At 34.2% G+C, this 13,763-nt stretch overlaps 1 protein-coding gene across 3 annotated transcripts in view; it reads right to left on the reverse strand.

Moving 5' to 3' along the window:
• The window catches only part of ING3 (inhibitor of growth family member 3), a 30,452-nt gene extending 16,983 nt beyond the window's left edge, over positions 1–13,469 (reverse strand). The window contains exons 1-5 of one of the 3 annotated variants that reach the window (XM_016125260.2): positions 13,307–13,422; positions 12,981–13,052; positions 10,414–10,514; positions 8,804–8,869; positions 348–4,114 (exon numbers count right to left, since the gene is read on the reverse strand). In XM_016125260.2, the coding sequence (XP_015980746.1) occupies positions 4,091–4,114; positions 8,804–8,869; positions 10,414–10,514; positions 12,981–13,052; positions 13,307–13,334 (291 nt within the window). In that variant the 5' untranslated portion in view covers positions 13,335–13,422 and the 3' untranslated portion in view covers positions 348–4,090. Of the gene's footprint in view, positions 1–347; positions 4,115–8,803; positions 8,870–10,413; positions 10,515–12,980; positions 13,053–13,306 lie in introns of those variants that run through there. The other 2 variants (XM_016125259.2, XM_016125258.2) reach the window with 2 other exon arrangements.
• Positions 13,470–13,763: the final 294 nt, after the last annotated feature.

The following is a 13,763-nucleotide window of genomic DNA, read 5'->3' on the forward strand; positions in this document are numbered from 1 at the left end:
GCATTTGCTATAACATAGATGGACCTAGAGGGTATTATGCTAAGTAAAATAAGTCAGAGAAAGACAAATACCATATGATTTCACTTATATGTGGAATCTAAAGAACAAAACAAACAAACAAACAAAACAGAAACAGACTATCTATTAGAGAATAAACTGATGGTTGCTAGATGGGAGGGAGGCTGAAGGGCTAGGAGAAAAAGGTGATGGTATTAAGAAGTACAAATTGGTAGTTACAAAATAGTCACAGGGATGTAAAGTACAATATAGGAAATATAGTCAATAGTATTGTAATAACTATGTATAGTGCCAGCTGGGTACTAGACTTATTGGGGGATCACTTCATAAGTTATACAAATGTCTAATCACTATGTTGTACACCTAGAACTAATATAATATAATATGTCAAATAATTGAAAAAAAATTAAAAAATTATAAAAAGTTTCTATATGATTTATGGTTCCTGATACAGTCAAATTTTAAAATTTAGATGTCTAGCTTACCCTTTCAGAATGAGCACTCAGTGTACAGGGTTCTAAGGTGAAATCATGGCAATAAGAGATAAACTGCTATCCACAAAAATAAATGGTAATAGTGAATAAGGAGAGTAAATTGGGGAAGAAAAGGAAACATGATAACAAATTATTTTTCTGATAAGTCATGACGATGATTCTTTTCATCTCTTAAGTATATTTACACTAGATGAAAATCTGATCCATCTTTAGGCTTAATCAAATACTTGAGGCCTATTAATCAAATACTTATCTTCCTAAAAGACATGAGGCAAATCAAAAGGTCAAACTTACATAGTACATTTCCCTAATTCGAGTATCAGATGAAGAATTCTCAAATTTATAGGTAAAATGTGGGCCTGACATATAATTGTCTCAGGAAAAGATCACAATATAAAAAAGAAACAAGTACAGGGGTATTGAGCACCTGTAACAGACAGCTAAAACCATTCAAGTATTAACTAAAGACTCAAATTTTATCAAAGTATACATAAATCAACTTATTAGGTATTGTAATCTAATTCAGCCTTCTGAGTGACATCTGGCTGAGGAACACAAATATGTGCTTAATGACGATTAGTATCAGGGTTCTAGAAGGAAGGATTTTTTTTTCTCCTTTAGTCAAATTTCACTAAAACTACTACTGAAATAAATTTTTCGTTTAATACTGAACCTCAATTCCACAAGTTTCTTTATTTATTGGTATTTACACAGTCCAATTTCTTTCCTTAATAAATGAAGTATGAGAACATTGATGGTCATAGGAATAAAAAGTTTACTACTGATTTTACATGTAAACAATATATTTAAATGAGAAATAATACAATACAATGCCATGCTATAATAAAACAATGAGGGGCAAAATCAAGTATGATTATATACTAAATTTCTATATCTTAAACTCTGTTAAAATACATGTTTGTTTAAAATTACCATAATAATACAATGTTTAAGTAAGGGCATCCATCAATCTCCTCCAAAGTGTATTCACTCCTCCATTTCATTGGCCTCCCATTGCTTTTAGAATAAAAATCACACTGCTCCCTTGGCTTATAGGACCTGCATGTGTGGCTCTTGCCTGCCTCCTCTCATACCTCTCCTTCCTCACTACACACCAACCACATTAGCCTTTTTTCTGGTTCAATGTGTCAAGCCTTTTTCCACCTCAGACCTTGCATTTGGTAAATCATCTGCCTGAAACGTTCTTCCTTAAGTTCTTCATGTGACTGGCTCTTTCTCATTTTCCAAGTACCATGTCAAATGACACTTCCCGAGACTACATTTTTAACAGCCTCCCCAAGTTATTCATTCTTTTTCCCTTTCTCCACAATATTTATATCTTTCATAGCATTTATGAAAATCTAAAATAATCTTTAAAAGTTCGCTTATATTCATTGCCTATCTGTCATTACTACTCACCTAGCACCAATGACTGCTCACAGCTGGAGCTCTATAAATCCTTGTTGTTGAATTAAAGTTATACTCACCACTGTTTATTGAATGAACGATCTATGAGTAAAAATTACTGCATATTTACATTTACACTATGTCCCATCCACTTACCACTCAAGTACATGGTATTAGTCTGAGCTCTCAAATGTTAAATGTTACAGTAATTTATTTCTCTTTAATATTTATAAAGACTTTGGTGTGGATGTTTACTGTTGATATTTTGGGGAGCAGAACTAATTTGAGATGGTAAATCCATTTAGTGACCTCCCTACTGAACAGCCACTAATTCCCTTATGTTTGACTGCCATTACTTGGAATGCTAATAAAGTAAATGTCTTACCTTCAAGCGTAAAGTGTTCAAACACCACAAGCCACTCTGGCAATAAGGTGCAGCACACAAAGCACAAGCATTCCAAACAGGCTGTGTAATCGGTGTCAACATTTTAATAATTATTTTTTTGTGATAAGTGATGCTAGTTTTCATTTGTGGAAATTTAAATTTCATTTAAAAATTTACTTGGTAAATAGATAATAGGTGATAGGAAATATTGTAAAAACCTTAAAGGTAGAATGCAAATGATTAAGGTTTGGAAAATAATGGATTAGATCACCATGAAAAAGTCTTTGTCCTTCTGTTTACCATTTAACTAATCCATTGTACTAAGCTCTGAGGGTACAGAATAATTAAGAACCTCACCTACCCTGAAGGGTCTTGGTTTTAATTTTTTAATTTTATTAAAATAATAAAATAAGACTTTATTGGGAATGAATTAACTGGATGTCTGGTATTGCCATTACTTTGCATAGGTCTAACAATGTTTAATAAATGTTTTGTCAATTTTTATCTTGTGAAAATAATAAAATAAGACTTTATTGGGAATGAGTTAACTGGATATCCAGTACTGCCATTACTTTTTATAAGGTCTAATAATGTTTAATAAATGTTTTATTGATTTAAAAGGAATCTCTCTAAAAGCAAAGGAACTGAAAGTAGTAAAAACTTTATAGATAATGCCTAATTATTAAGTGGAAGATATTTCATTTAAAACATTCAAAATGTGTACATTACAATAAGTTTTAACATTTTTTAAAAGCCCCTTTTGTTGAAGGCACATCTATAAATTCTGCTTTAGAAGAAATTTTGAAATGAGCTACATATCAAAAAAAAAAAATCTATCCAAACTGAAGAAACTAAAAAAAGTTGAGAGCGATTTAAAAAGAGGAATACCAAAAAGATACGAGCAAAGACGTGGACCACACGATTGAGTGGTCTCCCACATCGAGTCTGTAAAGGAAACTAAACTCACCTGAATTATATTACTTTCACTTTTTCTGGTTTAAAGTCATAGCTTGAAAACAAGAGGCTGTTTTCACTGCAGTCTACTGAACCAATCCCAGCATACTAAAATGTGACTCTATAACTTTTTGAGAAATTTCCACCCACCTAAACTATACCTGACGCTGTCAAAGACACCATTAAACTCTATCCATAAGACTCATAACTTAAGAGTCATGTTAGTGCTCCTATTCTCCATTAACTTATTCAGAGGATTTTGCTCAACAAATATTTATTGAGGAACAACTATGCTAGACTCTGAAGACACACACACACAAGACATAATTCCTGATATTTACAGTAGGGAAGATACAAATACACAAATAAAAGGTAAATAAATAATTACAATTCAAGCAATAATAAATTCATGTGAATAACAATGATTTGGAAGCTAGCATGATTTTGCTGAAGGGTGGGGTAAAGCACAAACTGCTAATCACCTATTCAGTATGCATTCTCTCCTTTTCCCTTACTGACAGAAGCCCACATACCTGGGGTGGCAATGTGCCATGTTAAACAACAATTCTCAGCTTCCCTTGCAGCTGGAAGTCAGTAGGTAAGGCTTCCAGGAAGGCACTTTAAAGGAGCTGACTGAATGACAAAATATGCCCTTTTGAGGATCCCCTATGGTTAATTCTTCTACCTATCCAGGAGGAACTGATTAGAAAGCAGTCTGCGACACTGATGATCTCAGAGTTGTCATACGAGCCCTGGTGTGTCTCCTCTAACAGTTATTTTAATGAGAGGAAAAGAAGCCTTTTGTTTAAATCACTCTTGTGTGCCTTTTCTGTTACGTGCTGTCAAGTCTCTTCTCCTAGATATAAATGACACAAATATCAAGATTACTAAAATGACATTAACAAAACAGCAATGCTTGTGCAGGATTATGAAACATGGAGAAAGATACTAAGCAAAGATGAAAAGGAAAGGCATTCCGGTCATTATTTTTTTTTCTTTTTAAAGTACTTGAACTATGGCAGGCTGAAGTAGAGAGGGAGGGATGAGAGGTGCATACTTAGAAGGTAAAAGGAACAAGACATGGTAATTAACCAAATGTGGAGAAGTTAAGGGCAAGGGGGTGTCTAGGATGACTTTCAATATTCCAATGTGAATGACTAGGAGGTCAGTGGTTCTCCTGGAATTAAGAAATAAAAGTGAGTGTGTGTGTACTGTTGTGGGGAAGGGAAAAGAAAAAGCCAAAGTTAAGAGTGAAGTTTTAATACAGAGTTCTAGGACCTAGGAATTTTAAGATGAATAGATTCAGAAGTCTGGGCTTGAGGAATAATTTATAAATAATTGTTCAAACTAAGAGAACATATGGAAAAGTAATGGAGGAATGTTTTTCAACTTAAGGGGGTATGGGTTGGGGGAGATAAAACTAGCATTTGATAAAACGATTCTTCACCATGGGGCATTTGGTCTTCCTGCCCTCTGGAGTTGGGGTAGAAGACAGGAAGAGAGTTAGTTACCTCTATGTGAGAACCACTTGGACACAGATGAAGGACAGAACTCAGAAACAGCTACCATTATGAGCGATACTCAATAAGACTGAGAAAGGCCACATTAAGTGAGAGGCTAACACAGTTGACTTAAGTCTCAAAGAAGAATGGATTTTTACATTACGAATATGATGGTCACCTGAAATAGCAATGGAGCATTAAAAAAGAAAGGGAAAGAGAGAAGAGAAAAAAGTAACAAAAAGAACAGTGGAGGAAAAAGGAGAGAAGGAGTAGAAAGAGAAAAAGAGTAAAGAGAAGACGAAAGGCAGTCCTAGAAATATTGGGTGAACGGGAATAAAAAAACAGGTTCGATCTGGCAGAATTGAAAGATAAGCAGTGGCTTCAGGCAAGTAGAACATTCTAGTTAAGAGAAATAAGATGGCGTGTGGCTTTAATGAAGGAGTGAGTGCCTACTATTTGCCAGGCTAGAAGCATTAAATATGTATGTGGCAAATCCTCCTGCGAGGTACAAATTAATACTGCTATTTTACAGATAAGGAAACTTAGGTCTGGAATCAAATAATTTTTTCAAAGAACTGCTATCAGTGAAGTGGCTGAACTCATTTCTATATAGATCTGTTATGGACATTTGCTTTTTATAACATTTTATTTTTATTATATCACCTTTTATTATTTCACTAGTCTATCCCTCTCAAATAATTTTAGTTATTTTCATTCTATGTTTATCCATTATCTGAGTACAATACTTAATTCAGACCCCTGAACCTCTGAATAAATTCTATTCAAAACACAATTCATATCCTCTAAGAAATCAACAATAACTCCATATGACTTAGTTCAGTCTTTCAGCAGATATCCCTTAATATTCAACCGCAGTAATCTTTATTTGTAATGTATTTCTGTATAGACTCTTTACTTGACTCTGTGGGCATGTCTTCCCAACTAGTTTACAGACACCTTGAAGACAGGAGCCATTTATATCATTTCTTCTTTATATCTCCATTATACCCAGGTAAACTCTACTATATCAAGCAGACTGGATGAATGATGTGATTTGTTAAGTAACACATGGAGAAACATACACACATACACACATGTAAAAAAAGCATACACTTCACAAAGAAATGGAAAGATATTCCATGTTCATGGGTTGGAAGAATCAATATAGTTAAAGTGATTTATCACCCAAAGCAATATACAGATTTAATGCTATCCCCATCAAAATCCCAGCAGCATTTTTCAAAGAAATAGGACAAAAAAATATGAGATTTATACTGAGTCATGAAAAGACCCAGAATAGCCAAAGCAATCCTGAGAAAAAAGAACAAGGCCGGAGCTATCACTCTGCCTGACTTTAAATTATACTACAAAGTGATTAATCAAAACAGCATGGTATTAACAGAAAAAGAGACACAGAGACAAATGGCAGAACTGAGAGTCCAGAAATAAATCCCTGTATATACAGGCAAATAATTTTTGATAAAGGAATAAAAAATTTACAATGGAGAAAGGAAAGCCTCTTTAATAAATGGTGCTGGAAAAACTGGAAAGCCACATGCAAAAGAATGAAACCAGACCTCAAAGGAGAAGAAAAGTAGAAGCAAAAATAAATGAATGGGACTATATCAAACTAAAAAGCTTCGGCATAGAAAAAGAAACCATCAACAAGATAGAGAGGCAATGAACTGAATGGGAGAAGATATTTGCAAACAACTCTAAGAAGGGGCTAATATCCAAAATATATAAAAAACTCACACAGCTCAAAACCAAAAAAACAAACGATCCAATCAAAAAAATGGGCAGAGGACCTGAACAGACACTTCTTCCTAGAGGACATACAAATAGCCAACAAATATATGAAAAGATGCTCAACATCACTAGCTATTAGGGAAATGCAAATCAAAACCACAATGAGATACCACCTCGCACACCTGTTGGAATGGTTATGCTCAAAAGGATGTATAATTACAAGTGCTGGAGAGGCTGTGGGGGAAAAAGGAACCCTTACACACTGCTTGTGGGAATGAAAATTAGTGCAGCCACTGTGGAAAACAGTATGGAGGGTCCTCAAAATACTAAGAATAAAAAGAATGACCATATGATCCAGCAATCCCTCTTTTGGGTATCTAGCTGAAAAATTTGAAAACATTTATCTGAAAAGATACATGCACCCCTATGTTCATTGCAGGATTATTTATGATGGTCAAGACATGGAAACCACCAAAGTGTCCTTTGGTAGATAACTGGATAAAGAAGTTGTGGTATATACACACATTGAAATATTATTCAGCCATAAGAAAAGATAAAATATTGCCATTTGCAACAACAGGGTTAAATCTTGAGATTATCATGCCAAACAAAATAAGTCAGATAGAAAAAATTGAGAATCGCATGATTTCATTATACATAGGATATAAATCTGAAAGCAATAAATGAACAAGATAAACAAATAGAGACTCAAGAACATGGACAACAGTTTAGTGGTTCCAGAGGGAAGGGGAAGGGAGGTAGATTAGGGTAAAGGGAGTTAAATATATGGTGACAGAAATTTAACTTTGGGTGGTGAACACACAGTGCAATATACAGATAATGTATTATATAGAATTGAACACTTGAAACCTATATAATTTTATTAACCAATGTCATCCCAGTAAGTTTAATTAAAAAAATTAAAAAAATTAAAAAATAAACAGAAAAAGCATATATTTGTTACACACGAATATATTTTTTCCAAATGCATTAAGTATTTTTAATAAAGGTATAAAAAGTAGCAAAATAACAAAATATAAACAAAACAAAGAGTAGAACCAAAGAGTTATATCATTTAAAAAGCAGGCAGTCCCCAAATAAAAATGGATACATACAGTTGTTAAATATGAGGAAGAATGTTACTAAAAAAATTAGTCTTGGGTTCCAATATGAATGTCTTTTTCCGTTTATAAATATAATTCAAGATTGAAACAATTGAGAGCTTTTTTTTCATTCCACAATAAATTAAGCTACAGTCCCCTCTATCTTTCTTTAGGCATTATCTTTTATGAAATTATTTTCAGAATAACTACATGAACAAATGAGTCTAGGTTACCATAGCCATTAAAATATTTTCACTATATAAAAACAACTAAACATTTTCTATGGCTTTACATGACAAATGTTTTCTAATTTTGTAGAAGCACTTACAATGTACACCATTAGCGGCATGCACCTGTGTCTTGCTCACCAATGACATTTATATTTACATGTATTTATTTGGCAATAAGATAGTGTCCAGACAAGACTACAAAAATAAGATAAAAAAATCGATATGCTTAAGTTAACCAAGAGTGAGCATTTACTTTCAATTTTAACTTACTCTGAGACAAAACCAGAAATAAGTATTACATAAAGTATGTATTTGAGAAGATGCTTTACATAAAAAAGAATATCATATTTATAGCAGTTTGAGAAATATTGCATGTATCTTCCTTCTTAGTGATTTCAATCTTTTACAAGTGTTGCTGCTGCATAAAAGAATCTTTTCTTAAAGTTTATTTAATCTCCTGTTTCTCATTTTTGCCACCTGAGCCAGTTGTGTACTGTCTACTGACATCACCTAATAGATAGTTAAGTCCTATTAACATTAATTCAAATGATTCTCTTCTTTATTTTAATCAGACTACCAAGAAGTCTTGTCAACACAGTAGTCTTATATGTATTTTACCACAGAAACGGTCTCAAGATGATTTGAGGAAAGTAAATACACTACCTTAAGAATAGGATTACTAAAAAAAACACCAATTTTTGCTTAAAAAAAATCTAACATCAGATACAATTTTATAGCAATGTAGATTTGTCTAAAATATAAGGTTCTTGATCTGGACTTTCTATGACTCTTTTCCAAAAGGAAATTTTTAAAAACCAGACACTAAATTCTCAAATAGGATCAAAACAGCAATACTTTTGTTTTCAGTCTATTCTTCCTATGACATTTAAGCCAAAAAACTTTAAAAAATAATCCATAATTCAAGTACTTATGGCAAAACACCCACATTAATTTTACTTACCAAGTCATATATCTGGTTTGCCAACTGTACCTTCTCATCTGCATCTTCCAAGGCTTTATAGTAATCCTGAATAAAAACAGTTCATTTCACGAATTAACCATTTTAAAATGAGTGTGTCCAGGACATATAACTGGATTTTCATTATCATACCTTATTGTCACTGTCAATTATCCTAAACAACAATAAAAACCAAGTGAAGGAAAGGGTGGGGATTTGGCAAGATTAGAAGTTATTGACAACGGCCAAGAATTAAAGGAAAATGTTCGAAATTCCCAGAAAAGATATAAATACAAATAAATATCATTCCAAGTCTAGCCTCTATGCTAACTGATAAGTTATATGACCTAATGAATAGATCTTTTAAAAAAATTTAAAAAAAAATGTATCTAATTCATAAAGGACATTTAAGGTCTCCATTTTTAAAAACTTTTTATAAAAGAACAACTATTGAAAAATTCTGACCTGCATATCCCTATTTTCTAATTGTTCTATAACTCTCATTTTAAATTAGGTATTAAGCCATACAACTCAACCTTTAAATTTCTTTAAATTTAAATTTCTCCAGTATAAAGCAAATTATTATTTTTTAATGGATTCTATTAATTTCCATGGAGTACCAGACTTTCCAGAGTACATCCAAGCTGCACTACACCAAAAATGTAATAAGTTAAAGAAATAACGAACGACTTTGGGATATATTATATATATATAATGTTTATATTCAATATATATGTAATGTTTATATTCATCTACACCTGGGCCTCCAAGGTATCCTCCAAGCCAGGGCCAATTCTCTTACAGATTATGAAATTTTTTTCTCTTAACAGAAATAACCTTCTCCCCATGTGGCAAAATAAATGACATACTACTATAAATTTGTAGTTTTCAAATTTTGTTTATCAGTCAATCTTTGAACAATTCTATGAAGGCTGGGGGTGGAGGAGCCATTATTACTCAGAGATATTAAAGGACCTGTCCAATGTCACAGAGCTAAATGACAAGTTTTTAAAATAGTTCTTCCAATGAATCCCGAATAAACGAGATCATACCTTTAAAGCATACCTTTAGAGGGAGAGCTGATACCCATTCTAAACTGAAAGACAGCTATAAGTTTAATCAGACGATTAAAAATTCAGAGTTCTGTATTTCCAGGCCAAATTTAAGTAGAAATTTACTTTTAAATTAAAAGATGTTTTAAGGATCTTTTTAACTCTTAAGTTTCTGTTATTTTGTGATTCCAACTTAGGTACCTAGCGATATATAAAATATGCTTCACAGCCTGCTAATTTTCACCTCAGTTTGAACTGCAAGACAGTACTGTATTTAACTGCCTCTCTAGAATAAAATGAATGAAAAGAAAAACTGTACTTCATAATGGTTCTACAACTAATAAAAGTCACTAATTATTAAAACAATTTTTTAAATTACCAAAATGCTTCAATGATTAAATATTCCTACCCTGAAGCTCTAAAACACGACAAAGTATTTAAATTCTGAAGAGCCATTGCTAACTTTCCCCCATTTTGATATCCAGAAAACTATTTAATTTTAAAATATCTTTCTTAGAGGGTCTAGGTATTAACTGACAAATCATCCAGGGTTGAACATACTTTTTTGATGGATGCCATTTGTTCTTCTCTCCACTCAGGTTTATTTTTCTTTGCATTCATAAAAAATTCACTGACTCTTTGTTCTAGTTGGTCCATTGCATCTATGGTGTAATAAAAACATTTCATATTTAGATAACCAAATTCATACACTGAATATATGCGCATTGACTTGGGGAAAAAACAAATATCTGACAACATGAATTCTTTCACTTGGCAACTAACTTATAAATGTGTCGAGTTTTAAATATGTAAATACATAATGTCTTAATTACTTTAGTTTTAAAAAAAGTTACAATTTCCCTACTGACAACTTATTTTGTTGTTATTTCAAAACTTCTCCCAATAATCAAAGTAGTCAATAACGTTGATAAGATCTATACTACAGTTTCTGAATAGTACAGCCATGGGGTCAAAAGCTAATGGTATTAAATCAGTCAAATGTGACAAATGTAATTTCTTATTGAAAGCACTACTCATAATCATCACATTTCTTTTAATGAGAAAAAGTGATAAAATGATTTTAACCTCTTGCTATATGGCCTTAAACATCCCATCATCTCATATCATGACTGAAAGTAGTAGGTACAATCATGTATTTATTTAATACACTATAATATTTATTCTATATAGATTTTCCCTAAATATGTGCCAAGAACACTCATCTAATTCCATGTCTGCTAAAAATAGGAAAAATAAACACAAAGGATTCTGTTGTTATATATATTGAAGAAAATCTTTTCACTATATTCTCCTTTTGGAGATTTTCATTAAAAAACAGCTTTTTAAAGATTCTGAGAAATCTTATGGTCAATTTTTAAAAAGAATTTTCCTTTGTTTGAATAAACATTTTCTAACTTATTTGACAAATAAATCTCTTTTGTTAATACATAATGACTATTAACTTTAGAAAATTCTAATTGTATGAAAAATACAAGTTTAAAAAAACTCTCTAATTGATATAACCTAAATCCAAATTACAAGAGAATCTAAAATTTGTAATGATAATGAAAAAGGGTAAAGTAACAGTTACATTTATTGAATGCCTACTTTGTATCAGGTTCTAATTTATCTGCATTATTTTTCAATCTTCAGGGGATTCTCATTTTATAAATGATTAAAACCTCTCAGAAGTAGTAATGTTGACAAGGCCAACGAGTAAGTAAGCAAGGCCCTAAAGTAAACTCAGACATCAAAATCTGTGCTGAAACCTATAGATAACATTACTCCTTTAGCGAATGTTTAGCATTTCACTAAATTTAAAATGAATTTTGCGCACAAGCTGGAGAAACACACAATTCAGAATTCCATACCACAATCCACTGAATAAAAGGTGACTTTCAAATCATATCACCTTGTAATATGTACCACATGAAACTGTCAAGGGGCTGAGAAAACTATATACATGAACATGAACAATTGGTATGGAGGTGTGTGTGGGGTGGGGGACAGAGAAGCAACGGGGAGAAAAGAACAGGTTCTTAGCTATGTCAAGACTCCCACACTCTGGAATGTTTGGTTCTCCCGATCTCTTTTCATGATACTCCTTTCCACGCTATCACACTCCAAAAACCCAGATATTCCTCCATCCCTACCTTTCTAAGAGAAAACCTGACAGCATAAGAAACATTCAATGTACAACTAAACACAGCTGGAATAAACTGGCTCAACAAATATATCTTCTGCAGATATACCCCATGAAGGCCAGCTATTAGTATCATTTAAATAATTTAATTAAGGAGTACCTAAGTTTCTCCAAAGGGAGTGTCATACAGCCGAAAATGTATAATTAATTTCATTCATAATTCTTAATACAGTACCTCTACAAATATTCACTGCAAAGGCTGATTCTTTGCCTTCTCTGAATCATAAATCCTTCTAAAAAACTTCGAAGAAAAAAATGACCACATAAAACAGTAACTACTCTATGATAGAGCAAGGTTAATTTGGGGAAAATGTTACCACACTACCATGCTATTGGGGATAAAGGAAAAGCCAAAATTTTTATTACAGCACACAAGAAGCTTTACAGTAAAATCTTATTTCCCTCACTCATTTTGATTGACAAAGTATCATGCTGTTGACAACTGAGAATAGAACTTATAATGTAAAACTTCAGATTTGGCATTCCAAAGGTCTAATAAAACGCATATAACCTGCGCTTCTATAGTTTTCTGCTCTTGAAAATTTTTGAATAGAACTTTAACAAAAGTATAAACGCTAAAATCTATGTTCCATACATAAAGGTTCAATGTCAAAATTTCGACATGTATGCAGATGTGCATTATAACTTGTATCTACATTCTGAATCAAAGTATAGGAACTTTTATTGCACACTCCCAAACTGGAGAAAGAACACACGTGCTCTAATGTCCTCTCGCGTAAAAGCCAGGAGAAAAGTACTGATGGAAGCAAGAAGAGGCAAGATTCGGCACTGCAAGTTCTTTTTGACAACTCCAATGTACTAGCCAGTGAGCCAGAGAACAGTCAATAGCAGAGGCGCTGGAGTCGAAGGCAAGAGTCTTACATAGAACGAGAGCAGCAAACAAGGGTAAAACGCGCTGACTTACTCTGCACCTGCAGGTCCATCTCGCGCATCTCAGTGAAGCGGTCCCGCAGGTCCATTGGAAGCTGCTCAATCACTGTCAAGGGGAAGAGTTCGTCAGGGGGCGAGGCCAACGGCGAAAGTACGCGCTTACGTCACTGCGTGCGCGCGTGCGTGCGTCAGGGCGGGGGGGTCGAGGGAGCCGGCAGCCCACAGCGAGGCTGCCAGTTACCGTGAGAAAGAAACATCCCCCGCCTCCCCCTCCCTCCCGCCATCCCGCCCGCCCGTCCACTCGCGCTCTCGCCCGCCTGCAGGTCTCACAGACGGTCCCCGCCAGCGCCGCCCACTCACTTTCCAGATAGTCCTCTAGGTACAACATCGCGGCCTTTAGAGCTGGGGAAACGAGGGGGTCCAAGGGTTTATTTGTGTCACTCGCTGTCGCCGGAGTTTTGTCCCTTCCAATATGGCGCCTCCGCTAGCAGCGCCCGCTCGGCTTCGGCGGAAAAAAAAAAAAAGAAAAGAAAAAAAAAAACCACTTTGGCGCCTGACGGCGCTTGCCTCACTGCCGCCCGGAGCTGTCATTGGTTGGCTGAAAAGATGACGTAAGCCTACCGGAGTCCGCCCCCGCGCTGTTGTGGGAAGTGTAGTTTTAGTCCCTCTCTAGCAAGAGTTAACACGCTGGCAGTTGTTCAAATGGAAACTACAAAAACCAGGCGCCATGGCGAACGATGCGCAACAGAGTCTGAAATGCGGTGCTTCTGTTTATTTGTTGATTTTTGCACGGGGAATGATGGGAGTTGTATGCTCC

Source organism: Rousettus aegyptiacus, unplaced genomic scaffold (assembly GCF_014176215.1).
Source record: "Rousettus aegyptiacus isolate mRouAeg1 unplaced genomic scaffold, mRouAeg1.p scaffold_m13_p_13, whole genome shotgun sequence".
Classification (NCBI taxonomy): domain Eukaryota; kingdom Metazoa; phylum Chordata; class Mammalia; order Chiroptera; family Pteropodidae; genus Rousettus; species Rousettus aegyptiacus.